Raw genomic sequence first — 27,513 nt, 5'->3', positions numbered from 1 at the left:
TCCACAGGCCCTTGGCTGACCCTCTTTTCAGGAGGGAGCGGGGAGGGCAGCGTGGGGCCCAGGGCTGGCCGGGCTGGAGGCCCCCACCCCGCTGCTCCCCGTCAGTTCCCCTCGCCTCTTCCTGGCAGCCACGGGGTGGAGCTGGTGAACGCCTCTGCACTGTTCCTCTTGCTGCTCCTCAACCTTGTCCTCATCGGGCGGCAAGATCGGCTGAAGCGTCGGGAGGTAGAACGGAGACTCCGAGGGATCATTGACCAAATCCAGGGTGAGGCCAAGGGGCGGGCGCGTCGGGTGGGGCAGGATGCCCTGGGACGGGTCTGAGCCCCTGCAGCTCCCCTCCCAGTCCCAGCCAGGGCCCCAGCACATTGGCGTGGCCTGTGGTCAGCATTTGGGGGCTCTCATCGTCAGGAGGGTTCGAAGGATGCCCTGCCTCCTCTCAGAGGTTCAGTGAGAGCTGTGGGGCAGCCATGGGTGCCCGGCGGTGGCCTGGGCGGGCAGGAAGGCTGATGGCGGCACAGTAGACTTGAAGGCTCGCTCCGATGGCTGGAGACCAGCAGAGAAGACCCTTTCTTGGCAGGAGGACAATTGAGATTTTCTCTTCCAAGTCTGTCCTGTCTGGTGGCCCTGGGCCAGGGGCGGTGAGAAGGGAGCAGTCTGAGACACTCGTGAGGGCCAGGGGGCGGGAGCAGGGAACCAGGAGCCGGAGGTGGAGCAGCCCAGTTCCTAAAGAAGGGAGTTGCTCAGTCGGGTTTCTGCTGTCCTTCCATTCAGCTAGTGCTTATGCAGCCCTGGTTAGGGACTGAGGAGCACAGCTGGCTCTTGAGAGATGATGGTTCCTGCTTGCCCAGGAGCGTGCGTGTGACCTTGCGAGAGAAGCAGCACTTTCTCTCATGCGACTTTTCCCCAACAAGACGGGGCAGTGGGGGTGTAAATGCTGAGTGGTTCATCCTGAAATGACTAGTTAATTGCAACCAGGCACTGGGAGCACACTGGTGACAGAGCAGGATGGGTGCGGCTCTCCGGGAGCTTTGTCTCTTGCTCAGGAACCATCAATGGCTCCCTCGTGCTCAGCAGAGCCAGCCACCTGGCCTCCCAGAAGCCCTGACCCAGGCTCCAGCCTTCGTCTTCAGCCCCTTCTCTTCCGGCTCATCCTCACTGTCCTGACCCTCTGGGGACTTGCCTGCCCCTCAGTCTTTGTCCTGCTGTCCCTCTGCCTCGTGCGCCTCTCCCTGTTCATCTCCAACAGACCAAATCGCGCCCGTTCTTCGAGACTCACCTTAAACGCTCCCTTTCTCACGAAGCCGTCGCTGGTCACCGCCGCTCGTCTCTACTCCTGCAGCTTTGGGCTCCTTCCCAACGCTCTGAGCACGCGCTGGCCTCCTGGGGGGTGTTCTGCCCACTCGTCTCATCTCCCCTTCTGGTTGTGGCTCCTCAAAGCCAGGGACCACATTGTCTTCCACTTTGGCCTTTGTACCCCTCACGGAGCTCAGCACCCCTCAAAGCTCTTGGCAAAGTTAGAGAAATACATTTGAGTGGAACGGGGTACAAAGAATAGGAGCTCAGAGGAGGTGCAAGAGCCTGGGCTGGAGTGGTGGGGAGGTGACCTTGCTGGGGGCAGGGGGAGCATTGGAATGAATAGCGCGGGTCGATGCAGCCCTTCTGGGGACGAAAGGAGCACAGACACAGCTCCCTCGGTGGGTGCTGTGTCTGGCTGGGGTGTGGAGCTGCAGGCGAAGCTGTTTCTCTCTTTCCCTTCTCCTCAGATGCCCTCAGGGATGGCAAGGAGGTCAAGTGGCCAGATGCCCTGTACCCAGACCTCCACATGCCCTTTGCGCCGTCCTGGTCCCTGCACTGGGCCTACAGAGACGGACATCTGGTCAACCTGCCCGTTAGCCTGTTGGTGGAAGGAGACGTCATAGCTCTGAGGCCCGGCCAAGAATCCTTTGCTTCTCTGAGGGGCATCAAGGTAGCTGGAGGCTTTTCTCCTTCCCTGGAAATGCTGTGTGAGGGTCCCGGGGCTTAATCCCGATGCCTCCTGGCCAGCTCACCGGCTTCTGGGCAGGGGCTCTAGGAGAATGCAGAAGAGCTGGGACGTCTTTCTCCTTGTCCTGTTTTTTTTCTTCTCTCTCATCATCAAGCTGCTAGGAATCCAGTCCCCGGGGCCCCCTCCAACCTACCCTTTGCTCACTGATGGCCCCAGTGAGATGTCTCCCTTCGCTGGAATAGTCGAGGAAGAGTGGCTTCCATGGAGCCTATTAATTACCCTCGCCCTTCCCGCCCTTCCTCGCTGGCAGGACGACGAGCACATCGTCTTGGAGCCAGGGGACCTGTTTCCCCCTTTCTCTCCACCCCCCTCCCCCCGGGGAGAGGTGAAGAAGGGGCCACAGAACCCGCAGCAGCACCGGCTCTTCCGTGTCCTCGAGACCCCTGTGATTGACAATGTCAGGTAGGGGTGCTTCCACCCTTCCTCCTCTGCCCCCCCTTACCTCCCAACTTCTCTGCCCCAGAGCCTGCTGTGAGCTGGTGGCGGGGCGGGGAACCAGAAGGAGCCTTACTCAGACCGAGGCCCCTTAGGGCAGCCGTCGCCGGAGGGCCTTCTCTTTAGCATCTTGCGGGAATTTGTAGACTGAGTGACGACCCCCCGCACCTCCACCCCAGTCTGAACCCTTGAGGTGGCAGCTCCGGAAGCGGCCACAGGCTGCTGTCCCTGGAGGCCCCTTGGCAAGGGCCAGGGAATAGGACGGCCTTCGGGACCCAAGATGCTCCGTGAAGGGGTGGACTTCCGGCCTGTCCCCTAAGCAGAGCTCGCCCGAGTATAGGGACCCCTCTTTCTGCAGGTGGTGCCTGGACATGGCCCTGTCCCGCCCAGTCACCGCTCTGGACAACGAGAGGTTCACAGTGCAGTCAGGGATGCTGCACTACGCTGTGCCCGTGGTCCTGGTGCGTGAGGCGAGGCATGCGGGGCAGGGGAGGGGGCCAGACCTGGGTGGGCGTGTAAGTGGAGACCCGAGGGTTCCAGCGGGTGCCAGCCAGGGCGGGGGTGGGGGCGTGAGGGGCAGAACACGGGGAGCCTCGGAGCCCGGGTCCCCCTCTGGGGGAATAAGGCAGCATCTCTCTGTTCCCGCCAGGCTGGCTTCCTCATCACCAACGGCCTGCGCTTCATGCTGCACGCCCCCGGCGTCACCACCTGGCAGTACACCCTCCTCCAGCTGCAGGTACGGCCGCCCTCTCCTCCGCCCTTTCCCCTCTGCCCCGGGCCCTGGTCCCTTCCTGGTGTCTTGACTGCCCCCCAAACCTGCAACCCAGGGGTCTCAGGCTTCAGCTTAAAAGCCCTGCTTCCCTCCCTTCCTTCCAGCCCCCTGGCCCTTTCACAGAGGGAGGGGCCAGAGGGCCAGAGAAGCCTGCCCCCCGCCCCCCCACCACCAGCAGCTCTCTGGAAGCCTTGGTGTGGCTCCTTCCCAGGTGAACGGTGTCCTGCCCGTCCTGCCCCTGCTCTTCCCGGTCCTCTGGGTCCTGGCCACCGCCTGTGGAGAAGCCCGCGTCCTGGCCCAGATGAGCAAGGGCTCCCCCAGCTCCCTGGTACATTGTTCCAAGGCATCGGGGCAGCGGGTTGCTGGGGGGTGGGAGGGGACTCGGACAGTGCAAAAAGAACCAAAAGCAGGAACAGGAAGAGAGGGTCGGCCGTGCCCCAGCAACCAGGAGCAGAGGTCCAGCCCCCGCCAGCCCAGCACATGGGCAGGAACTGGGCGGCTCCCCCGGGAGCTTGGCCCTCTCCAGCCAGAAGGGTCTCCAGGCCCGGTCTTGCCCACCCTGACTCTCCGCAGGTGGGGGGGGGGGGACACAGGGGCTGCCCGGGTGCCCTTCACCAAAGGTCTCGAGAGCTTTGCTGATGTGAGGCCCCCGGCCTGCAAGCCTGGAGGCCTGCGTGAGGGTGGCGGCTTCCTCCCTGAGACTCACCCTTTTCTCCACGCAGCTGGCCAAGTTCTCGGAGGACACCCTGAGCAGCTATACAGAAGCCGTCTCCTCTCAGGTACACTCCCCAGGGAGGGGTTCTGCCCCAGCCCCTGTACCACCAGCCTGAGCGCCCTCGGGCCCCTTCCAGAACCCAGGGACTCCCCTCCTTTGTGGCCTTCGAACCCCTTGGAGCCCTCACGCCACCCGTTCCACATGGTCCACGTGTCGCTGCCGTGCTGGACAAATGCCTCTCCACCCAACTTCCTGGTGCAAACCCCCGCTGCCCTCCCAAGGACTCTTTCCTCTGTCACCTCCAAGGCCACCTCCAGGGAAATATGGCCGAGCCCCAGATGGCCTTACGGGCTTTGTCTCTGCCCCCAGGAAATGCTGCGTTGCATTTGGGGCCACTTCCTGCGGGTGATCCAGGGGACGTCGCCAACGCTGAGCCACAGCTCCAGCCTGCTGCACAGCCTGGGCTCCGTCACGGTGAGGGCTGCCCCTGGGGGGGCCTGCTGTCCAGGCACCTCCGTGGCCCCCGGGGGCTTGGAACGCCCAGCCCCCGTCCTGATCCCCGACTCTCCCTGCAGGTCCTCTGCTGTGTCGACAAACAAGGGGTCCTGTCGTGGCCAAACCCCAGCCCGGAGACCGTGCTGTTCTTCAGCGGGAAGGCGGAGCCCCCGCACAGCAGCCACGAGGACCTCACGGGTGACCTGTCTACCCACTCCTTCTGCCACCCCGAGGTCGAGGAGGAGGTGTGACGGCTCCCGTGGTGGCCGCGGGGCGGGTGAGGCTGGGAGGGGGCGGGAGGGCTCGGCCATCAGGATCTGCTTCTGAGCGGTTCAGGCAGGGCCACCAGACAAGGTGCTGGGGGGACGTAACCGCCCTGCCTCCCTGGCCCGCGGCTGCCGTCGGGACCCCGGTCCGAGGCCTGTGCTCCTTGTTCTCCCCAGCCCCAGGAACGAGACGCCCTCCTGGCCGGCCCCCTGAACGCTACTCTGCACCTTCCCCATGAGCAGGAGCACAGCGACTGGCCCGGCGACAGCGCCAAGCCCCCTGAAGCCTACCCCCACCACAAAGCCCATGGCCGCAGCAAGCACCTGTCTGGCTCCAATGTGAGCTTCAGCAGGGACACGGAGGGCGGTGAAGAAGACGCCGGCAAGGTGAGGGGACAGGGCGGGGGACAGCCACCTTGTCAGCCACCAGGCAGGGCATCTCGGCCTTCCCACTGAAGGGGCTACAGGGGTGCGGCCCAGCCTGGATGGATGGAGCCAGAAGCACAGACGCCTTGGCCTCCATTCTCAGGCCTCCTGAGGCCTCGGCCATGGCTCTTCTGTGAAGGAGGCCCTTCCTCCTTTTCAGGTCTCGCCGATGGTGGTAATTTTTAGGGCAAGACCCTTCCTTCTAATCACAACCTTTGAAAGACAGCCAGCGCTCCTTCTAAAGCTGTTTCCGCTGGCTGAGAAAGCTGTCCGTGGTTTCTTGCTGGGCCTGCTCCTCCTCTGCTCAGCTATTGCCCCTGTTATTGGGCACAGACCCTACGAGCACCTAGGAGCCAGAGAGGATAGGGAGGGGGCCTCGGGAGGGCTGGGAGAGCGTGAGCACATGCATGGCCTGCTGGGAAGGGGGCGCCTCCTCCCAGAGGCACCCCCGCACCCTCCTCCCCGTCTGAGGTCCCCACCGCTTCCCCTCCACGTCTCCTCCAGACCCCGCACGGGTTGGAGGCCGAGCCCTACGAGGCCGAGGACTTCGTGTGCGACTACCACCTGGAGATGCTGAGCCTGTCCCAGGACCAGCAGAACCCCTCCTGCATCCAGTTCGATGACTCCAACTGGCAGCTCCACCTCACCTCGCTCAAGCCCCTGGGCCTCAACGTGCTGCTCAACCTGTGCAACGCCAGCGTCACCGAGAGGCTCTGCCGGTTCTCGGACCACCTGTGCAACATCGCGCTGCAGGAGAGCCACAGCGCCGTGCTGCCCGTGCACGTGCCCTGGGGCCTGTGCGAGCTCGCCCGCCTCATCGGTATGCGGCCACCAGCCCCGGCCGGCCTCGTCCAGGGGCTGGGCCACCAAACCCCCACATGTGCCAGGCCTGGGCCCAGCACTGGTCAGGAGCACCCAGCTGACGGTCCCCTTGGCCCAGGCTCTGCAGCTTGATGGCGCTTCCTCGTCCGGGAACATAACCGAGTCTGGGGAGAACAGGTGGAGGGGAGCAGCCCAGCCCGCCTGGGGTTCTCTCCCCGCTAGGGAGGAAGGTGCAGCGGGCTTCCTCTCAGAGGCTCTGAGCTGCCGACCCTCCTCCCACAGGCTTCACTCCTGGGGCCAAGGAGCTCTTCAAGCAGGGGAACCACCTCGCGCTCTACCGCCTCCCCAGCGCCGAGACCATGAAGGAGACGTCGCTGGGGAGGGTGTCCTGTGTCACCAAGCGGCGCCCCCCACTGAGCCACATGATCAGCCTCTTCATCAAGGACACCACCACCAGTGAGCCTCCCGGGCTCTGCCCCCATCGGGCCAAACCTCCCAGGAGTGTGGCGGGGCTCTTTAGGGCATCCTTTTTTCAGGGAGCACTGGGCCAGTGAGCATTAGACTGCTTCCTGGGACCTCACACCTGGCAGGGACTGGATTTGGGGACTGAGGCTGGGCAGGGGGTGGCCACAGATGATGGGACAGTCTAAAGGAAGGGCAGCTTAGCGCCTGTGTCATGCGCCTACCGGTTTGCTGCCATGATGCCCGGGGAGTTGCCACCCCCCCAGGGGCGTCTTGGCACCCTTCTTAAGGATGGCAGGGTGTCACCGGAGGCCAGAGTGGGGGTTGGGGTGGCCTGGGGCACCCATGGCTTGACTGTCCCCTCCCCCGACCGCCCTCAGGCACAGAACAGATGCTGTCCCACGGCACGGCCGACGTGGTCTTAGAGGCCTGCACAGACTTCTGGGACGGAGCCGACATCTACCCGCTTTCAGGTTCTGACAGGTAGGTAGGGAAGCAGACGCTGGTGGTGGGAGCAGTCAGCTCTGGTGGTCGGCCTGCCTGGCTCCCGGGGTGGGGGCGTCCCAGGACCACTCACCTCGCTTCCGCCCTGCTTCCCTGGCAGAAAGAAAGTGCTGGATTTCTACCAGCGAGCCTGCCTCTCTGGTTACTGCTCGGCCTTCGCCTACAAGCCCATGAGCTGTGCCCTGTCCTCCCAGCTCAACGGCAAGTGCATCGAGCTGGTGCAGGCGCCTGGCCAGAGCAGCATCTTCACGATGTGTGAGCTGCCCAGCACCGTCCCCATCAAGCTGAGTGCCCGCCGCGGCAGCTGGAGCTCAGATGGTACCGTGCATGCCATCCGTGGGGACCCGTGGCTGGGAGCGCTTCCGGGGGCCCGGACATGAGCAAAGTAGACACAGCGGGCACAGCACTGGCCCTGGCGCACCATGGTGCCTCTCACTGTCTGGTGACATGGGCGAGTCCTGGTCTCACCTGTAACCAAGTGCTTCCCCTGCCCTGCTCCGGGTTCACTGCGCCGCTCCAGGGGGATGGCAGTCATAAGGCAGTAGCAGGTGTAGAACATTCGCCTCCTTCGCATCAGACAAGCCCCCCTGGAACAGAGGGACTCAGAGCTCCACCCAGCCCTCCCCACTCCACCAAACACACAGCCTTAGGGGGTCTTGGGACCCAAGGGACCATGAACTGAAGCTGTTGCTGAGGGTGGGGCCTGCCCCTTAGGCCTGGACCAGGGATTGCCACCTGACTGATGGGTACCTCTCGTTGTCTTTTCCCCTCTCCCGTGTCTGTTGGCTCCTTTGTGTCTTGGTTGTGCCTGTGCGTGTATGTGGCTGTGTGTGTGTGTGTGTGTGTGGTCCCCCGGGGGCCCCCATGCTCATTGATTTGGGCGTGGCATCTGTGTGTGTGGCCCCGGGCTGCCTCCTGGAATCTCCTGGTTCCCGGGTGTCCCGCCTGGGCCGCGTCCTGGCCGGGCTCGGTGCCTTGTGCGTCCTGAAGAAGGGATCGGGGAGGTGCTGGAGAAGGAAGACTGCATGCAGGCCCTGAGCGGCCAGATCTTCATGGGCATGGTGTCCTCCCAGTACCAGGCCCGGCTGGACATCGTGCGCCTCATCGACGGGCTGGTCAATGCCTGCATCCGCTTCGTCTACTTCTCTCTGGAGGATGAGCTCAAAAGCAAGGTGGGGGAGCCGTCCCCGGCTGCTCCCCGGACCCTCTTCGCCGCAGCCTTTTGGGCCCACTGTTCATTGCCGTCTGCTTTGTGCAGGTGTTTGCCGAAAAGATGGGCCTGGAGACGGGCTGGAATTGCCACATCTCCCTCACGCCCAACGGCGACATGCCCGGCTCTGAGATCCCCCCCTCCAGCCCCAGCCACGCTGGCTCCCTGCATGATGACCTGAACCAGGGTGAGGGCAGAGGTTTGGCTTGGACCGAGGCGGGTGTGGGGCTGTTCCCCTTCCTGGGAGCTGCAGCCAGGAGCCTCCGTGGGTCCCGATGTATACCTGCCCTGGGAAAATGGCCCCGGAAATCTCCGTCGGCCCACGGGCTGTGGGGAGAGCAGACGGGGTGACAGGAAGTTCTGCACCATCTGCAGGGCAGGGCAGGACCCCCAGAAGCCTGGCCCCAAAGTGAGGGATGGCCTCTTGTCCCCACAGTGTCCCGAGACGATGCGGAAGGGCTCCTCCTCCTGGAAGAGGAGGGCCACTCAGACCTCATTAGCTTCCAGCCCACAGACAGCGACCTCCCCAGCTTCCTGGAGGACTGCAACCGGGTACGGGCGGCGGGGTCGGTGCCCCCAGAGCCCCGGGGAGTGGGGGACGGTGCGTGGCTGGTCCAGGGCGGAGGAGGGAGCGAGGAGGGACCCTGAGGCCACTGGCGCCTGCTCTCTCCAGGCCAAGCTGCCCCGGGGCATCCACCAGGTGCGGCCCCACCTGCAGAACATCGACAACGTGCCCCTGCTCGTGCCCCTCTTCACCGACTGTACCCCCGAGAGTGAGTCACGGGGCCGCGGCTGCTCAGCCGGCCCCGGGGGGAGCCTGGGGTGGGTGGCCCATTCTAGGGAGTCAGAAGTGACGATATTTATACGATGTTCACGAAATTGGGGGCAGGACGACCCCAGAGAGAGGCCCATTTCCCTTTGCCTCCTGTTCTGTCCTGTCGGTCTCTGCCCGGCACCCCACATGGGGCTCCCCCCGCCTGACTCTTGTCCCCCCATCTCTGCCCCCTCAGCCATGTGCGAGATGATCAAGATCATGCAGGAGTATGGAGAGGTGACCTGCTGCCTGGGCAGCTCTGCCAACCTGCGCAACAGCTGCCTCTTCCTGCAGAGTGACATCAGGTCAGAGTCTCCTCTGCCCCCCGGGGACCCCAGACGCGGGCTTGCAGGGGCCTGGGGGCGGGGGGAGAATTTCCACCCCCGATCTTGCCTTGCTAGGCACCCGGGGACCTCGTGTGGCGGGGAGAAGAGGGAGGGGTACTTGCTCAGTCCGGTGGGAGAAGGGGTCTTGGCAGACGGGCGCTGATGGCTACGCCTCCCCCCACGCTGAGCAGCATTGCCCTGGATCCCCTGTACCCATCGCGCTGCTCCTGGGAGACCTTCGGCTACGCCACCAGCACCAGCATGGCCCAGGCCTCGGACGGCCTGTCTCCTCTGCAGCTCTCCGGGCAGCTCAACAGCCTGCCCTGCTCCCTGGCCTTTCGCCAGGAGGAGACCATCAGCATCATCCGGCTCATCGAGCAGGTGGGGGCTCGGGGGGCGGGGCCTGCTGGGGGTGGGGCTCTGGGCGGGGCCCGTTGGGCGTGGGGCTCGGGGGCGCGGCCCGCGGGGGTGGGAGGGGCCTCACGGGACCTGCCGCCGGGCTCCCGAGGGTGGTTCACCCCCCCACCCCCCCGCGAAGCGCTCCTGGGTCCCAGGCAGATTAGTTCGCCTCTGCCCCTCCCTGGCAGGAACATCTGGGGCATCTGGCTCTTGCTGAAGCTTTACCAGCTGTCTCTCCCGGTCCTTAGGCTCGGCACGCCACCTACGGCATCCGCAAGTGCTTCCTCTTCCTGCTGCAGTGCCAGCTGACTCTTGTGGTCACCCAGGTGAGGTGGGGCCAGCGCCCGGGGCCCCTTCGCTCAAGGGCCAGCTGAGAGTCTGGGAGGATGCAGCTCAGCCAGGAAGCCTCACAGCCTCTGCAAAAGCCGGGCTTTGGGACATGACCCCATTGGCAGACTAGTGTCCCCTGCAGCCCCCTCTCCTCTCAGCCCGGATGAGAGTCTCTGGGCGAGGCAGCCCTGGAGCTGCCAGCGTCTTACTCCTGGCCAGAATCTAATGGTGCTTCCTGGCTTCCCCTGGTCCAGTTCCTCTCTTGCCTCGTCCAGCTGCCACCAATCCTGAGTACCACCGATATCCTGTGGCTGTCTTGCTTTTGCTATCCTCTGCTCAGGTGAGAGGCCAAGCTGGCAGGGCTGGGATGTCACTGGGTGTCCCCATGGGCCCCGGTTCAGGAAGCCATGCTCAGTGCTCTCCTTAGGCACAGGGGACCCCAGGGCCTCTCCCCCTCGTCTCATCCCTTCTGCGCAGCAGACTTGCCCTTACTCGCAAGACTCCCGGAGGGCGTCCCTCATGGGAATTGGGGTCACGGTCACTGCCCTTCACTGAGTCTCTGCTTTTCAGCATCTCTCTGCTGGGGAAGCCCCCCCATAGCTCCATCATGTCTATGGCAACGGGGAAAAACCTGCAGTCCATTCCTAAGAAGGTAAGTGACATGGAGCCTGCGAGCCTGGGCTTTTCTTGAGGCGTGAGCGCGGAGGGGCTGAGCCTTGGGGGAGAGGTGAGGGGGTTCCATCAGAACATTCCCCAGACCAGGAGTTCCTGTGGCGCCTCCATAGAAACGAACCCGACTAGCATCCATGAGGACGCAGGTTCGATCCCTGGCCCCACTCAGTGGATTAAGGATCCGGCATTGCCATGCGTTGCGCTGTAGGTTGCAGACATGGCTCAGAGAGCTGGGAAAGGTCCCCGCTCCTTATCGCCCTGACCTGCCCGGTTGCTGAGGACCGAGTTGAATCCATGTGCTCGAGGGGTGGCCGCCACAGTGACAGGCTTTCTCCTTCCCGCAGACCCAGCACTACTTCCTGCTCTGCTTCTTGCTCAAGTTCAGTCTCACCATCAGCTCGTGCCTCATCTGCTTTGGCTTCACGCTGCAGAGCTTCTGCGACAGCTCCCGGGCCCGCAACCTCACCAACTGCTCCTCCATCATGCTGCCCAGGTGGGTCCCGCCCCCGACACCCATCCCCGGTCCCCTCTCCCGGGGCCCAGAGGAGGCTCAGCACCCCTCTTGCTCTGGCAGCCACGCCGACACAGCTCCAGCCTGGTTTGACGACCTCGCCAACGGGCTGCTGCCAGCTCAGAAGCTCGCCGCCGCCCTGACCGTCCTGCACACTGGTGAGGGGCCGCCCCGGTGGGGGCTGTGGGGGCTGGTGGGCACCCTGAGATGAGGCCCCCAGCTGTGGGACATCTGATGTCCACCAGCAACCCCCTTTTCCCCAGTCTTCATCTCTGTCACCCACGTGCATCGCACCAAGCCCCTGTGGAGAAAGAGCCCCCTGACCAACCTCTGGTGGGCCGTGACGGTGCCCGTGGTGTGAGTGTCGCTGGGGTGGGGGGTGGGGCGGGGCTGCAGGGGGCTGTGGGTGAGGGTGGGGTGTGGGGCGGGGGCTGAAGGGTGAGCACCTCCCGTGGCGAAGGGCAGGCCAGGGAGCCCGGCTGAGGCGGCTGCCCCCTCCTGCAGGCTGCTGGGCCAGGTGGTACAGACGGCAGTGGACCTGCGGCTGTGGACACACAGGGACAGCCGCGTCCACTTTGGCCTAGAGGACGTGCCTCTGCTGACGTGGCTCCTGGGCTGCCTCTCCCTCGTCCTCGTGGTGGTCACCAACGAGATCGTGAAGCTGCACGAGATTCGGTGAGCCGCCGGCCCGGCGCCCCGTCTGGCGCAGGCGTGGTCGCCCAGCTGTCACCTCCTGGGCCCCGTCCCTCCCTCCGCCTCGCTGTCCTGCCCGTGCCCGGGACTGGAGGCCTGGGCTAACCTGGACTTCCATCTCCCGCCCACCAGGGTCCGGGTCCGCTACCAGAAGCGACAGAAGCTGCAGTTTGAAACGAAGCTGGGCATGAACTCCCCCTTCTGAGCCACTGGCCGTGGCGGCCACAGTTGCCCTGGTCCCTGGAGCTCAAGCCAGGCCCGTTTCTGAGTCTGGGGATTGATATCATAAATGTTTCAGGGTTTGCTCTCACACCCCACGCCATCGGAGGCCTGGCTCCCGTCCTGTCCCCAGGGGCTTACAGAGAAGCTGAGCTGTGGCCCCGGTGTCAGGACAGTCTGGCCCTTCCCTGGGCCTCGCCAGGGGGAGACCCCTGGGCTCTTGAATGTATGACCTCATGTGCTTAATAGAGGGGCCGCCCCCTTTAGGGCCCCCTAACCCAGCGCCCTGGGCCGGGCCCGGACCGAGCGCTGCGGGGCCTGAGCTTCAGCCATTTGCGGGAGAGCAGTGGCAGCAGCTGCGGGAGGTCTGAGTGACTGTTCAAGTCCCTGTAAAGGTGGGGGGGGGGCGGGGTGTGTGCGTATCCACCCCCCCAGGTCCCCTCTCCCTGTCTTCCTGGGGCAGGGCCAGGCCTCGCCCTGAGTACTTTTGTCCCTTGCTCTGCGGGGGAGGCTCATGCTGGGACCCGAAGGTGGAGCAGGGTCCCCCCTGCCTCCCCGGGAACCTCCTCCTGTGCCTGCCCTCAGGCCTGGGGATACGGCCCAGGGCTCCTTTTAGCCCCCTGCCCCAGTTATCCTGTGAGAATGTTTTTACTGGTGTATATTTTTTACTGGAAATGAGCCTTTTAGGAATGAATGTGGACTGGTTTGTATTAAAACTTCTAAACCGCTTAAGAAAAAAACCTGGGGCTGGTCCGTGAGGCAGCCCCTGCAGGGCCCACCCAAGGCTTCGGCTGGTGGGCGAGGGAGTCCCAACGGCGGGGGCCCGGGCCTTCCTCCTCACACGTCGGTGGGAGCGCTCAGGTCCGGCTCAGGCTTGACCCCTGGGCTCAGAGGTCCGTGGCACAGATCCAAACACACAGCCCGATCACGTGGAATGACACTTTTCATTGGTGTTAGTTGGGGGAAGAGGTTAATGGTTACAGAGCTGGGGCTTGGGCACACCAGGTCAGGCTCCCAGCCCTGAGGTGGCCAGTGGGTGCTCTTGCTGTGGTCCCAAGCCCCTCCCCCACTGCGTCCTCTCAGGCGGTTATAGATAGAATAAATTCCTTTTAAAATATATGCATTTCTCTCTGCTTAAAAAATAACATTTACAGTTGAAAAGATTTGGACTTTGCGGATCTGTTTAAGGGATCTGTTAATCCAGTGCCCCCACCCCTGCCAGCTTTGCCTGCCTCACTGAGGGCAGGCAGGGGCGGGAGCAGAGGCCGGCCTGGGCGCTGCCATGGCCACCGCTGGGAGCAGGTCCCTGGCTGCTTATTTACACGTCCCATGTACACGTGCAGGGAACCAGGCTAGACACACTGCCTCCTCAGGGAGCCGGGACAGCACAGCGGGTGGCCAGAGGGCCTTGACGCAGGGACAGAGAAAACACCCCAGAAGCCCTGCCACCACTGCTTTCTTCCTGGGGAGGAAGCTCTTACCAGGGTCCCTGTCCAAGGGGCAGGGCCGTCCCGTCCGATTACACTCTGAGGGGGCTTTGCTGAGAGGTCAGGTTCTGACAAGTCCCTTCGGCTCCGGTGGGGCTGCCTCCTGGAGCTGCAGTGCTGACAGCTGCTGGCTCGGAGCAGCAGGAGGGACCCTGCTAGGGCGGCAGGAGCTGCTTCTGTGCTGGGGGACAGGCAGGGGCCGCCGCAGGGCACGGAGGGCACTGTCGAAGGCTCCTGGCAGGTCCACTCAGTCCAGCATGGCATCCAGCTGGTTAGCCAGGGCATCGAACATGGTGCTGATGTCATCCAGAATGTGCTTGGTGGAGGTGCCAGGGGGCCTGCAGGAGACGGACCGGATCAGATCAGCCAGCGGTCCGCATTCTGCCGGCCCTGGGCAAGGGGGCTGCTCCTGGGAGCCTGGTTGGTGCAAGCAGACTGTGTGCCTCTTCTAATTCTCACAGCTTCCCGAGGGAGTCACGTCACTGTCCCCTTCCTTGCACAGAGGTGCTGGGGCTCACAGGGAGGCGTGACTTGCCCAAGCTCACATGCCTCTAAGTGGCAGCCACCAGGATTCCCTGCAGGTCAGAGCTGGGTGACTTCAGAACCCAGGCTCCCCATCCCAACAGGAGCCTCCCCAGTCTGGGGATGCGCCTGCGACACGATGGCCAAGCCCCCCTCCCAACGTTGCCGGAACCTTGGGAAAAGGAGTTGGGAGGGGCTGCTCTTATGCTGCCTCCCCCACCCCCAGCCCCCCACCCCCCTCACCCCTCTCGCTCCTCAGCACCAATGCTTTTCTCTGCCGCCCGCAGTGCTGCTGCCAAGGATGAGCTGGTCTGTTCCAGTCTCTGCTGGGCCTGGCCTGGGCCCGAGGCCCCAGTGCTCTCTGGCCTTGGAGGGGGCACCGGGCGGGGGCCGAGCCGGGGAGCCAGCTTAGGGCCAGAAAATGCCAGCTGGGTGCAGGCCACAGACACAGGCTTGGGGGCTGTTCCTGCAGAGACAAAAAGGTTGGCTTGTGACTCAGCTGGGCTGGACACAATCCCTGTAAACAGCCTCTCCCCACAGGCCCTGCCTCATACCTGCTCCGGGCACCTTGATGAGGGCGGCAGGGGCAGCTGGGGGCTCCATCTCTCCGGGCCGCTGACTGTTCTCCAGAGCTGGCCCCGGGCAGGGGGGCTGGGTCGGGGGGCTGGGACAGAGAGGGGCTGGAGCTCCTGGGGCTGGCAGGCTGCTGGGGTCAGGCCGGGAAGGGCTGGGTGAAGCCGAGGGGGGCTCGCTGGGGGGCTGGGAGGGCAGGGGGGTGGCGGTGGCGGGGCTGGGCGTGGCACTGGCCACCCCGAAGGCCAGGAGCGCGGTCTGCAGCGGCTCCCTCTCCCGGCACTTGGGCCTCCGCTTAACAGTGTCTGACTCTGTGAGGTTGAAATCCAGGCCCGCGGGCACGGGGGTCTCCCGGGGTGGGGGGCCGGCTGGCTTGGGCCGCTGTTTGATCGTCAGGTTCCCCTCCTCCGCAAAGGGGAGCCCTTCCCCCGAGCTGCCCCGAGATGGGGGTGTCCCCTCGGGCCCCGGCTCTTCCTCCTCGGTGTCCGATGCGGGACCGGCGGGGGCGGGCGGGCCAGGGGGCTCCGAGGGGCCGGCGGGCTCGCTCAGGGTTCGCCTCCGGGGCCCCGTTGCCCCCTCCTTGGGCCCCGGGCTGCCATCCAGCAGAGGCGGCTCCGAGGTGGGGCCAGAGACAGAGCTGAGGCGCTTGGGGGGCGGTGGCGGGGGGCCCTTGCGGCGGGCCCGGAGGGCAAAGGACTGGCTGCGGGGCGCCCCTCGGGTCGGGGTTGGGCTGGGGCTGGTCCGGACCAGGGCGCTGCGTCCCGGCCGCCGGGTCAGGGTGGCGTAACTGCCCAGGGCACTATCCACGGGCCCTTCAGCCTCGCCCTCGGCTTCCCCCTCGGCTGGGCCGGGCCGGCTCAGGCTGTGGGAGCGGCGCTTGGGCCGGGGCGGGTCCGGCGGAGTGGCAGGGGGGCCGGCCAGGTAGGAGAAGGCCCGGGGTGCGCCAGGAGGTGGCCCTGGGGCTGGGCTGGAGGGTGAGCCCTGGGGGTACATGAAGACATAAGGGGGGGCCCCTTGGCCAGGAAGTGGGGAACAGAGCTTAGGGGGCCGCTCTGTGCCCTCGGGAAGATTCCTCTCCTGTGGGGCGTTGGGGTCTCCACCACCGGGCTGGGGGGCAGGCTGCTCCTGCGAGTGACCGGACCCTCGTGAACGCGCCCCAATGCTCTCCTGGCTGGGGGAGCGGGCAGGGGGCAGGGGGAGGGGCTCGGGGCCGCCCCCTGCCATGGCTGCCTGGAGCTCCGGGCTCAGCTCACTGCCCTGAAAGGTGAGGAGGCGTGGGCCAGCCGCAGCTGGACCGTCCCCATTCTCCAGCCCCTCGATGGCCATCAGCTCCGGGCCCCTGGCCAGCTGGCGGCCGCCTTCCCCCGGGGCCTCCCCCTGCAGCAGACCCCGCCGAAGCTCAGCCAGCCGCTTCACCCCCAGCATAAGCTTCTTCTGATGACCTGCGCGGGGTGGGGAGAGGTGGCGGGGTTAGCTGGGCCTGGAAGGGACCCCCCCGCCAAGTTCCTCCTGGACCCTGCAAACCCTTTGGACACCGTGGGCAGCGCATGGGGACCCAGCCAGCAGGCCCAGGCCGTCCTCACCGAGCTTGTTGACACCAATCTCCTGCAGCTCCTCCCAAGTGAGCTCAGCCACCAGCCCCATGGAGTCGTAGCCGCTGCTCACTAGCTGCTTGTGGTACTGCGGCAGCCCCAGCGCACATAGCCACTCCAGCAGGTCCGCCTGCAAGAGCAGCCATGTCGGCCCCCAGGCCAGGAAGGCACCACAAAGCCACAGCTGAGGGTGGGAGCCCGCGCCCACCGCCCACTGACCGGGATGTAGTTGGGCAGCCACTCGGCGATGCTGAGCTGGGCGATCTCTGAGGCGATCTTCTTCCTGTGCCCAGGCTTGGTCACTCCGATGGCCGTCAGGTCCTGCCACCCAGAGTGGTGCCATGAGGCCCCGTGCTCAGGCCGCTGGTTCCTGCCCCGCCCTCCCACGGCGGCACCTACCTCGGGGGTCATGCGACTGATGGTGGGCACGTCGTAGCCAGCCTGCAGAAAGTGGGCAGTGTAGCCCTCCAGCTGGAACTCACTCAGCCAGTTGTGAATGGCCTGAGCATCCTGTGGGGTGAAGTTCAAGGAGCCAGGTCTGCTGAGGCTGGGGAGCCAAGGCCACATGCCTGCCCTCAACCCCAGCCTCCCTGGGGGCTGGTCTGAGCAGGGGCTTAGGCCCACCCCCCACTCCCCAGTGGGGGTCACACCTTCCCCTCCAGCAGCTGCTCTGGCCTCACATCCTGTGTGAAGAGCTGCTCCCCGGAGCGGAAGTTGGCCGGAGGGCGGTGGTTCAGGTTGTCTTCAAGGAGAGAGAGGAATGGAATCAGGGTGGCAGGAGGAAGGGGTGCCAGGCCCTCGGCCTCCCCACCCAGGTTCCAGTCACCTTCCTACCTGCCAGGGGCGGGGGCTGCAGTCCTGGCAGCACCTGGTCCTCTCCGGCCAAGGGCAGTGGCTGGAGACCGGGAAGGGGCTAACTCAGCATTTGGGGCGCTAGCAGCAGGGGGGGGGGGGGAGTGCCCGGCCCTGGTCCCCATGCCCCCTCCCTCCTACCTGGGCATTCTCAATAAGGAGGCCGGGGCCATGGCCATTGGTACCCTCAGAACTCTGCCCGCTGCCGGCGCTGCGGATGCTGCCCACGCTGCCCTCGCTGCCCACACTGTTCCTGTCACCTGCTGCAGGGGGCAGAAGCCAAGGGGTTAGAGCCCCAGTTGGCCCTGCCAACAGCTGACTGGCAGCCTGCCCAAGCCAGACGCCCGCCCCGGAGCCCAGCACTGCCCCTGGGAGGACATACCTGGGCTGTCTGGGCTGAGGCCCACCCGAGGCAGCTGGCCATACGTAAGGGGGTGCAGGGGGTCATGAGCAGGGGGCTGAGCCATCCTGGGGACGCCTGGGCGCAGGGGGGTGGGCGCGGAGGGAAGGCGGGGTGCAAGCACGCCCACCCGTTTGCTGACCACTTCGACGATGCCCGGAGGGAAGTAGCCCACCCGGTCTGTGCCCCTCTGGCTCTCATGGATGTGGCCCTTCCAGCGGCCATCGGGATGCTGCTCAAGCACCTGGGGCAGATGGGCAGGGGGACAGACCATGACAGTGGTCGCCTCCCGCCCTCAGCAGTCGGCCCCGCAGCGGTGGTCCCACTCCCTCCTACCACCAAGGCGCTGGCCTCTGAGGCCCAAGCCCGGCCCACAGTTCCGCCCCTGCCGCCAGTTTCCAGCCCAATCCCCTGTGCGCCTCTAGGACATAGAACCCAGAGTCCCGGCATCAGCGTGGGTTCAAATCCCAGCTCCACGGCTTGCTGGCTGGGTGCCTTTGGGCCAATCACTTAACGTCTCTAAGCCTCAGTTTAGTCGGCTGGAAGATGGAAGCCCTTACTTGCATTCGAGAGAATAATGAGACAGCGCATAGCAAGACCTCAGCACAGAGGCAGATCCACAGTAGGCGCCCAAGCAAAGGCCAGCAAACCATCTGGGTTGGCAAAGGGGCACCCACACCGCGTCCTCACCGTGATGACGTCCCCTGCCCGGACATTGAGGGCAGTGGGATCGTGGAGATTCCAGAAATCCTTGAGCGCTCGGACCTTCAGGATCCCGGAGGCCTCTGAGAGAAGGGGGAGGACAGGCCTCGGCTGAGGGTCTTCCCTCCTCTCCTGTCCCGCCTGCCCAGCCTCAGGCCCGGAAGTGTCACATCCGCTCCTGCTCCACTTGCTGGGACTGTGGGGGCTGGGTCGTGTCCCCCACACTCACCCCGCAGTAGCTGCTTGATTTCCCGGCTGGCCTGGGAGGTGGTAAACTGATTGACGATGTCCAGCGCCGTCTGGTTGTACGTGTTCCGGATGTTCACGTCCACCCCGCCCTGCGGGCACACGGCGCAGGGGGCGTACGGGCTGAGCCCGATTTGCTGCTTCTCCCAAACCTCACAACTACCCCGGAGGTAGCTACTACTTTCAGATCATTTTTTTTTTTTTTAGGGCCACACCCATGGCCTATGGACATTCCCAGGCTAGGGGAGCGGCAGCTGCAGGCCTACACCACAGCCACAGTAATGCGGGATCTGAGCCACATTTGTGACTTAGGCCGCCACCTGAGGCAACGTGGGTTCCTTCACCCACTGAGCAGGGCCAGGGATCGAACCTGCATCCTCGTGGATACTCGTCAGGTTCTTAACCCACTGAGCCACATTTGTGACTTAGGCCGCCACCTGAGGCAACGTGGGTTCCTTCACCCACTGAGCAGGGCCAGGGATCGAACCTGCATCCTCGTGGATACTCGTCAGGTTCTTAACCCACTGAGCCACAATGGAAACTCAGCTCAGAGATGGGGTCAAGGACAAATACAAGGTCACTCAGCGACTAAGAGGCAGAACGTGGGCTCAGCCACAGTCATCTGCTCTCCAGATGCAGAGACTTGGACCCCGCCCCCCCACCATGCAACACACCTTGTTGACGGTGGAGACCCCTTCCCCTGCCTCCCCAGCTGGTCTCAGACCTGGTACCTGGTGGGGCTCCGTGTGCCCCAGCTGGGTGACCAGGAGCCCACACTCACCTCCAGCAGCAGCCGCACCACCTCGGTCTTGCCGTAGAGCGCGGCCTCGTGGAGCGCCGTGCCCGTTTTTGTCTGGCGGTTGATCTCAATCCCAGCTCTCAGGAGCTGCCTGGGGTGGGTGGGGACAGCACGAGTTGCAGGGCAGGCGGGAGAGGAAGCCAGTTGCTGGGGGCAGGGAGAGCGATCCAGAGCAAGGGCGAAGAGGGCGGCAGGGAGGGCCCTGAGGGGACATCGCCGGTCCCACAGGAAGAGGATGAGGAAGTGGGGGGGCCCTGGAGGGTACCTGATGACTTCTCTGTGGCCATTCTTGGCAGCCAAGTGCAGGGGTGTGGTGTAGTTGGGGTCACACGGGTCCTTGGCCTCACCCTCCAGTAGTGCCACACATAAGTGGCTGTTCAGTAACAGCTGGGCCACCTGCAGCAACCAGCACGCCGGTAGCGCCTCCTCCTGAGGCCCCACGGCCACCCAGAATCCAGGACCCCAAGGGCAGCAGGCCTCACCTTGAGCCGGCCAAATTCGCAGGCCAGGTCCAAGGGCGTCTTCTTGGCCTTGTTGACCAGGCATGGGTTGGACTGATGCTGGAGGAGCATTTCTGACTGGGGTGGGGGAAGGCGGGCGAGTGAGGGGGTCTGGCCTGGCCGGCCCCCTGGGCCAGCCCCCACCTCCCACAGCAGCGCCCCTGCAGGCAGGTTCACCTACCACCTCGTAGTGTCCGTACTGGGCAGCCAGGTGCAGCGGGATCTGCCCATCCAGCGAGGCGGCGTTGACGGCTGCGGAGGCCCGCAGCAGCAGCCTCACGGGCTCCAGCCGGCCCTGCCAGGCCGCGTAGTGCAGCGGGCGCATGCCTGCCGGAGGGAAGGGGGTTTCTGAGGGAGTTCCTGGGATGGCAAGGGGTCCAGGGACCTGAGGAGAGTCTGGAGCCCCCGCTCTCCACAGCTAGCGGGGCGCCAGACCCAGGGGAAGGGATGCGGGCCTGACCTGGGTTAGGTCAGGGAAAAGGCCTGGCTGTACAGGGCTGAAGCCAGAATCCCACCTTGCCCACTAGGGAGGATCTGGTGACCTCGGGACAGCAATGTTGCCTCAACCTCCTCATCTGGGTGATAGGTGTCCACCCGCTATCCCAAAATTCTGACCACAGGGTCAGAGGGCAGCGGGGAGGTCCCACTGGGGTCTCACCATTACTGTCCTTGATGTCCACGGTGGCCTGAGCCTCCAGCAGCAGGGCGATGAGCTCCAGGCTGCCCCCCAAGGCGGCATGGTGGAGAGCAGAGAATCTGGAGGGGTAGGACAGAAGGCAGGGGTGTCGGTGAGCAGTCCCCCACCCCCCCCCAAATCCTGGTCCTCCCCAGCAGACCCACCCACCCTGGGGGCTGGCAAGGGTGAGTAACTTGCCCCCCGCCCCCCGCCCCCCCACCCTGCCAGCCCTGCCGTGGGAGCGCAGAGCAGCCGGGCTGTAGCATGAAAGGGCTCAGTGTCTGGGCTGAGAGGCCTGTTTGTCTGGCCTCCCCCCCAAGCCGGCCCAGGGGAGGGGGCCGTGGGAGCAGGAGCCCGAGGGCTCGTACCCTCCGGGGAGAAAAGGGGGCCCTGCTGGAATCTGACCCAAGAAGGCCACTCAGGGAGGCACCGGGGCCCCCTCCCCTTGCTCATGGAAAGCTCCACAGGCAGGGGCAGGCGGATGGGCAGGGCCCGGAGCTCTCCGCAAACACGCTTCCAGGGCCAAGTCTGAGAGGGGAAGGGACTCTAGGCCCCGGGTCTTTCCCCCTGCCCCGCCCCCACCCCCAGCGCTCCAGAGGGCCAAGCGCGCCTGCTTACCCGTCCGCATCCTGGTAGTTGACGTTGAGCCTCTTTGTGGAGCCGAGGAGCTCTGGGGGGTCAGAGTGGGAGGCATGAGGCCACCTCCGAAAGATCTGGCCTCACCCACACCGAACCCTCCCTGCCCGCCCGCCTCCCAACTCCAGCTGACCTCTTGGAGAGCAGGAGAGCACCTGCCCCATGGCCCGTTAAGCAGTCCCAACCCTGTGGCTCCCCACACTGGCCCATCAGCTCCAGGGCACTCAGTGCAGGGAGCCGCTGCAGCAGTGGCCTGGCTTCCCCGGGTCCCCAGCCCCGCTTGTTTATAGACTCCAAGGGGGTGGAGATGAGGGGGCCTGGCATGCTAGGCCCTCAGTGGACAGGCCCACGGGCGCGTGGTTAGCATTCCTGCCCGAACGGGCCAGGGAGCCAGTTTCATTGTCCCACTGGGCCAAGGGGTTGGGAGAGAAAGGGGAGGGTATCCACAGCTCAAGAGCAGAGGGCGGATGCCAGGGCTGGACTCAGGGGCCACGGTGCCCAGCCCTGGGGCATCCTTGAGTGGAGCAGGGTGGGGACAGGGGTGTCGCCTAGACCTCCAGTGTGTCCGGGCTCTGCCATGTACTAGCTGTGTGATCTTGGGCCAGTCACTTAACCGTTCAGCGTCCTCATCTGTAAAGTGGGCTGAACACAGAAGCTGCTCATAAGGCTGTGAAATCAACGCTGGACCCTTGTAAAGATGGGTGCTCTCACCCTTTGGCACTCCTTACGCGTTAGCCATTACCAGCCAAGGCCGGTACAGCACCCCCACCGGCTCCCATCAGGGGAGTAACTGCAGACTCGGCACCCACAGGCTCCCATCAGGGGAGTAACTGCAGACTCGGCACCCACAGGCTCCTAGCCCAGAGGTCCCCACCCCCGGGGCAGGGGGCTCGCTGCTGCGTCGTGACGAGAGGAGCACGGGGCACAGGTAGGATGCTGGTTCATCCTCCTCCTGGGGACAGGGCCAGGGTTCCTGCAGGTGCGGCTCCAGGCACGAGGCAGGGCAGGGAAGGGGTGGTCCTTGGAGAGGACTGGGGAGGGAGGAGGATGCACACACAGGCAGCCCCCGCCTCCTGCTGGAACCCACCCCTGCCCGGAAGGAGGAGGCCTGGCTCAACCCTGCCGGGCAGAGTGCCAGGCATGCTGGTCCAGGCCTGCCCCCCAGGCCCTGGTGGGCCCCTGACTACCCCAGCAAGACAGGGCCTCATTCCAAAAGGGAGGGACCAACCCTGCAGTGGGGGGCACAGGACAGGGCAAAGGGGACAGCTACACTACGGCTGATCTGAAGAGGGGAGCATGGAGCAGAGCAGGACAGAAGAGGTGAGGGGGCGGGACTGCTGGAAAGAAACTCAGGCTTCCCAGCCTTCCTGTAGCCCCCTTGGAAAGTCCTGTCACACAGAACCATTCTGGGCAGTGGCAAGACCAGGGGCCCTAGAAGCCAGAAGTGCATGGTGCACGTTCTTCTCCCTCCTATGTGCTGTGTGACCTTGGCCAGTCATGGTACCTCTCTGAGCCTCAGGGATAACCACGAGTGGAGAACAGACACAGAATGTCCCTCCACCTGCTGCCAGCCTGGACAGCCTGGGATGGGGGTGGTGCGGCGGGGAGACACAGCCCCTCCAGGGAGTGCCAGGACAGCATGACAGGAGGGACAGGAACAGGGGCAGGGCCTGGCTGGGTGGCTCTGTTCTTTCCAGAACAATGGCCGGAAAGGCGGTGGGGGAGAGGCTCAGAGTGACTGGGCTGGGGACCTCCCTGGGAGGGTGGAGGGTCCCGGTTCCTGGCAGTGGCTCCAGGCGCTTCCCCTGCGACACAAGCTTCTTCCCAGGCCTGGCCCTGGGGGTGGAGAAGGGTCGCTCCTGATTTAGGCTCCGGCAGAGGATGTGAGCTCAGCGGGCCACCCCAGCCCACTCCATTTCCTCTGGCCAAAGAAGGAGGGAGGGAGGGGGGGCAGAAGGCAAGGCCAGCAACAGCACCCTGCTCCTCCCAGCCACCTGCTGCCTGAAGAGGACCTGGGGAGGCCGCGAAAGCCGGCGCCAAGTGACCGGGTGGCAAGTGGAGGAGGCCGAGGAAGCACCTCTCTTTGGACAGCCAGAAAGCTTCCAGCCACCACCTGGAGGGGAAAGGGGGGGGTCCCTGACACCTCCCTTCGGCAGTTTTCTTTGCCTCTCTGGGTATGGAGCAGGACTATTGCCTTCCGAGATGGGCTTTAGAATCACCTGAAGAGCTTTTTTTTCCCTTATGCATTTTAGGGCCGCAGGTGCAGCATATGGAAGTTCCCAGGCTAGAGGTCAAATTGGAGCTACAGCTGCCAGTCTACCCCACAGCCACAGCCACGCCAGATCCGAGCCATGTCTGCGACCTATACCACAGCTCACGGCAACGCCAGATCCTGAACCCACTGGGCGAGGCCAGGGATCAAACCCACATCTTCATGGATACGAGTCAGGTTCTTAAACTGCTGAGCTACAACAGGAACTCCCTAAAGAGACTTCTCCCAGGCTCTCTGTGATGATCTGTAATTCTGGGGGAGTCTAGGGAGCCTGCACGTTCAGGAAAATCCCGACGTAATTCTGAAGGGCTGTCAAGTGTGGAAGGACAGGGGAGAAGGCCGGGCTTGTCTTTGATCGGCCCGCCAGTGGCCTGTGGGACCTTGCGCAAATCACTAACCCTCTCTGGGTGTCAGTTTCCTTATGTGTCAAGTGGATGAACCCGCACCCGTCTCAAGGGAACCGAGGGCTTTACAATATTTCAGTAACTGTAGGCTTTGCCAGTGTCACCTTGTGATCTCCTGTCACCCAGCTTTCCCAGCTTCTCAGAGGACTGGGAGGGGAGATGGTGCCAGGACCTCACAGGTAGTCCCAGGACCCTATCACTCTGTGCACGTCCCCTGGAGGCTGGGACATCATCCCCCACAGACATGTCCCCCTGGGCACAGGGTGCCTCCCCTGGAGCCTAGGAGCCCTGCCGCCAGGTTCCCGCCACCGGCCTCCAGACCCCAAACACTTGCCCTCCCGAGGGCCTCGCTTCCCCAGGGCTGTGAGGCCAGCAGAGGCTCAACCAAGGCCCCGCTGGGCAGCTTGCCAAAGACAACACAGAGGTGAGGGGAGGAGCGGGAGAGGCTCCCACTCTTGGGCCTCAGGGCCCCCGGCCCGGCCCTCCTTGGCACTGTCCCCCCATCGGGCTCACCCTGTGTCCACCTCCCCTGCAGTCCCATCTCCCTACACGCCAGGTGTGCACCCTGGTGTGCAAGTGGGGGCCCTCACACGTGCGCACAACTCCTGGGCCCTCAGAATCCTTCCTTGCGGCACCCCATGTGCCCAGGAGTGGGGGGACATCACTAGGGGACTCCTGCCTGTGCACAGGGCCACTGTGTATCTTGGGGCTGGAGCCCTAGCCCTCAAGGAGGACCCTGCCTCCCCCGGCCCCAGGCTGGTGGCAGGAGCCACCTCCTGTTCCTGCTGGTCTAAGAACTCAAGGGGACAAGTCCAGTGTCCTCTTGGGACAGTCCAGAGAGCTCTCCCTGAACCTCAAAGCTCAGTTCTCCTCGGGCGGTGGGGGGGGGTGTCTCACTGCAGAGGTACTCAGGAGACAGAAGTCAGGGGTGGCCACCTGAGCATGGAACCCCACCTCCCTGTCAAGACTAGAGACCCCAGGCTGCAGAGAAACCTCCAGAAAATTAACTTGGGCCACACACCCCTCCCAGGGGACAGAGAAATCAGAGAGAAGGGGACCTTAGCAGGCACTTGATGTTGAACTTTGTTTTAAGAAGAGTTCTCTTTTAAAAGCTATTATACAGGAGTTCCCATCGTGGCGCAGTGGTTAACAAATCCGACAAGGAACCATGAGGTTGCGGGTTCCATCCCTGGCCTTGCTCAGTGGGTTAAGGATTGGGCGTTGCCGTGAGCTGTGGTGTGGGTCGCAGAAGCGGCTCAGATCCTGCGTTGCTGTGGCTGTGGCATAGGCCGGTGGCTACAGCTCTGATTTGACCCCAGCCTGGAAACCTCCATATGCCGTGGGAGCGGCTCTAGAAAAGGCAAAAAAGACAAAAAAAAAAAAGAAAGAAAAGAAAAAAGCTATCATACCTGATATCTCCATTAAGCTGACAAAGATGCAGAGATGCTCTGGGTGAACCTGGGGGTGGGGGCGGAGCTCTCTGCACTCAGTCCTTCCTAACCCACTGCCAGAAACCCCACAGCTCCAAAGAACATGCTGGACAAACCACCTGCTAAAGGCACCTCTACGAGGGCAGGAGTTTAGGTTTGTTTCATTCACCGCTGTGCTCAGAGCCTGGTACACAATAGATACTCAAAAAAATGAGAATGAACATACTTCAATCCTCCTACTTCACCAACAAGGCACTTGAGGCCCAGAGAGGTTAAATGATTTGCCTAAGGACACACAGCAAGGGGACCCAACTTCCTCTCTGGCTCTCCCACACAGAGGCGCTCCTTGTATGGAAAAAGGCAGTCCTCCCCCACCAAGCCCCCAGGTCAGGGTGAGGCCTCCCTATGGCCTGGCACTCAGGGGAGGGTCTCCCTGGGCAGTTACCCCACCAGGTACTCACTCGTCTTTGCAGCCTTGACCTTAGCCACCAGTTTCTGCACACCAGTCACATCTCCATTCTTGACAGCGAGGATTAGGTCCTGTTCACGACCCATCCTGGTCCCTGGGCTGGGATCAGGGTTCCAGGGCAGAGGCAGGAAGCTGATCTAAGTCGAGGCGTCAGGGTGCCATCCCTGGGCCCTTGGGAGGACCAGGTGTCCGGGGGAGGGTGTCTGGTGTCCCAGGCTGGGGGCTTCTTGTCAGGCGCTGACAGCTACTCCCTCAAGGTGCTTCGTGAGCTGCCACCACAGGCCGGAAAGCTGATCTCTGAGGGGGCGGAGGCTGTGTGGAAATCTGGACGGATATCAGCTTGCAGCTTCCGACAGCCCAGGGATGGGCCGGGACTGGGAACGCCAATCTTCCCAAAGTGGCTCAGGAGCACCAGTGCCCACCCAGAGGGCAGCCTGCATTCCCTCGGGCCTTGGGCAGCGGCGGCAGCAGCAGCGGCGGCGGCGGTGGACAGGTGTCAGGGGTCTGGAAAAGGTGTGGTCCGCTGAAGGCTGGGCCGGAGCCTGAAAGGGTCCCAGAGGCAGGGTTCAGAGAAAGAACAGGACAGGGCCTCCAGGGACCCTCAAAATCATCCCGGCTGCCCTTGAGAGTCAAGGGAGGGGCTGAGCCATTCAAAGAGGGGAGGGAGCCACCACGCCTGAGAGCGGCACTTGGTGGGGGGAAGGGGTCCTGGGAGGGGGAGGTTGAGTCACTGAGGCCCCAGGGCACCTGGCAGCACCTCAACCTGGGGCAGGAGGGGCCCTGGCAGCACGACACATTGGGGTAGGCGGGGCCAGCAGCCTGTTCTCCACAGCCCCGGGCACTGACACCCACAGACAACTGGTGGGCCAGAAGGTGGGGCCTGGCAGAAGGTCAGGCGCAGGCAGCCCGGCCCACGGTCACTTCACTCCCTGTGGAAGGCGCCTGCCCCCAGACCCCTCCCTCTCTAAGCTTTGCTGTAATAGCTGGATGCCCTTGCCCCAGGGCTCTTCATGAATCCAGAGGCTGGAGTGGGAGCTATGGCTCTCCATCTCTGGCCGAGGGTCTGCCTGCAGGACAGGGAGGCTTTCCGGCACCTGTTGCTGACCCTTGCGCGGGATGGGGAAGCAGCTGGGCGGAGAACAGAGATAAAAGCTGGGGCACCGCTGGTAAATGAGGCTGCCTGGCACCCCCCAAGCCTGAATCTGTGGCCCAGAGCCCCGACTTCACTTTAGAAAAGCTTACGTCAGTTCCTCAGTGGCCATGAATTTGCTGCCCAAGTCCTGTGGCATGAGCCCCGTGCAGGCCTGGGGCCCTAGCTGGGGTCGCCCTTCCTCCCAAAATGTCCCAAGCCCAACCCAGAGGGCACTCCAGCTCAAGGCCCGAGGCCGACATTGGGGGAGGGCGCCCCTGGCAGTGCCTGGGGTCGGGCTGGCTCCCCCGCCCCCCGGAATGCCAGTCCAGCGCCGCGCAACCCCCCCAACCCAGCCCAGCTCCAGCCGACCGGGGAACAAAGCGGCGGGAGGGACCGGGAGGGCCAAGTGCCGGAGGGATTGATGCGGGAGGACGGGATAGGGGCGCGAAAAGGACAGAAGGAGCCGACAGATGTAGGCGCCCGCCGATCCCGCAGGAAAAGTTAGTTTGTACCCGCCCTCAAGGGTGCTGACCCCCAGCTCAGACCCCGCCGTCTCACCTCTCCAGCCGCCCCGCTGGGGGTCCGGCTGGTCCCGCTCGGTCCCTGGCACTCCGGACGGCGGCTCCCACTGCCCCCCTTACCCCTTTTCTCCTTCTTCTCCTCCTTTTCCAAGGCCGGCTCGGCGCCTCCCGCAGGAAATCCCGCC

The 27,513-nt window shown here is 64.2% G+C and overlaps 2 protein-coding genes across 4 annotated transcripts in view; one reads left to right on the top strand and one right to left on the bottom strand.

Moving 5' to 3' along the window:
- The window catches only part of TMEM94 (transmembrane protein 94), a 19,701-nt gene extending 6,467 nt beyond the window's left edge, over positions 1-13,234 (top strand). The window contains exons 4-31 of one of the 3 annotated variants that reach the window (XM_047757594.1): positions 129-265; positions 1,764-1,966; positions 2,295-2,446; positions 2,838-2,940; positions 3,129-3,215; positions 3,463-3,579; positions 3,974-4,030; positions 4,336-4,440; positions 4,542-4,706; positions 4,905-5,114; positions 5,658-5,973; positions 6,258-6,431; positions 6,818-6,920; positions 7,042-7,259; positions 7,935-8,113; positions 8,200-8,338; positions 8,588-8,703; positions 8,825-8,924; positions 9,162-9,270; positions 9,483-9,672; positions 9,939-10,016; positions 10,275-10,360; positions 10,591-10,672; positions 11,037-11,185; positions 11,267-11,361; positions 11,467-11,560; positions 11,708-11,878; positions 12,029-13,234. In XM_047757594.1, the coding sequence (XP_047613550.1) occupies positions 129-265; positions 1,764-1,966; positions 2,295-2,446; positions 2,838-2,940; positions 3,129-3,215; positions 3,463-3,579; positions 3,974-4,030; positions 4,336-4,440; positions 4,542-4,706; positions 4,905-5,114; positions 5,658-5,973; positions 6,258-6,431; positions 6,818-6,920; positions 7,042-7,259; positions 7,935-8,113; positions 8,200-8,338; positions 8,588-8,703; positions 8,825-8,924; positions 9,162-9,270; positions 9,483-9,672; positions 9,939-10,016; positions 10,275-10,360; positions 10,591-10,672; positions 11,037-11,185; positions 11,267-11,361; positions 11,467-11,560; positions 11,708-11,878; positions 12,029-12,101 (3,808 nt within the window). In that variant the 3' untranslated portion in view covers positions 12,102-13,234. Of the gene's footprint in view, positions 1-128; positions 266-1,763; positions 1,967-2,294; positions 2,447-2,837; positions 2,941-3,128; positions 3,216-3,462; positions 3,580-3,973; positions 4,031-4,335; positions 4,441-4,541; positions 4,707-4,904; positions 5,115-5,657; positions 5,974-6,257; positions 6,432-6,817; positions 6,921-7,041; positions 7,260-7,931; positions 8,114-8,199; positions 8,339-8,587; positions 8,704-8,824; positions 8,925-9,161; positions 9,271-9,482; positions 9,673-9,878; positions 10,017-10,274; positions 10,361-10,590; positions 10,673-11,036; positions 11,186-11,266; positions 11,362-11,466; positions 11,561-11,707; positions 11,879-12,028 lie in introns of those variants that run through there. The other 2 variants (XM_047757593.1, XM_047757595.1) reach the window with 2 other exon arrangements.
- CASKIN2 (CASK interacting protein 2) lies at positions 13,041-27,513 on the bottom strand. The gene is made up of 20 exons (XM_047757596.1): positions 27,366-27,513; positions 25,668-26,217; positions 21,083-21,134; positions 20,447-20,544; positions 19,970-20,115; positions 19,771-19,866; positions 19,554-19,684; positions 19,271-19,379; positions 18,473-18,581; positions 18,232-18,326; positions 17,524-17,785; positions 17,283-17,404; positions 17,124-17,184; positions 16,940-17,031; positions 16,689-16,799; positions 16,509-16,610; positions 16,281-16,419; positions 14,679-16,139; positions 14,368-14,590; positions 13,041-13,940 (listed from the first exon to the last, which is right to left on the bottom strand). Exons 2-20 carry the CDS (start codon positions 25,759-25,761, stop codon positions 13,850-13,852), a joined length of 3,594 nt encoding a protein of 1,197 aa, XP_047613552.1. The 5' UTR covers positions 25,762-26,217; positions 27,366-27,513; the 3' UTR covers positions 13,041-13,849.

Source organism: Phacochoerus africanus, chromosome 14, assembly GCF_016906955.1.
Source record: "Phacochoerus africanus isolate WHEZ1 chromosome 14, ROS_Pafr_v1, whole genome shotgun sequence".
In the NCBI taxonomy this organism is placed as follows: domain Eukaryota; kingdom Metazoa; phylum Chordata; class Mammalia; order Artiodactyla; family Suidae; genus Phacochoerus; species Phacochoerus africanus.
This window is presented reverse-complemented; position numbering and strand designations above follow the sequence as displayed.

Coding starts and splice junctions, on each gene's coding strand:
- CASKIN2 (XM_047757596.1), bottom strand. CDS start 25,761: ATGGGTCGTGAACAGGACCTAATCCTCGCTGTCAAGAATGGAGATGTG. Junction 19,685..19,770: donor GCGAATTTGGCCGGCTCAAG/GTGAGGCCTGCT, acceptor TGGTTGCTGCAG/GTGGCCCAGCTGTTACTGAA. Junction 14,591..14,678: donor CATCAAGGTGCCCGGAGCAG/GTATGAGGCAGG, acceptor TTGTCTCTGCAG/GAACAGCCCCCAAGCCTGTG.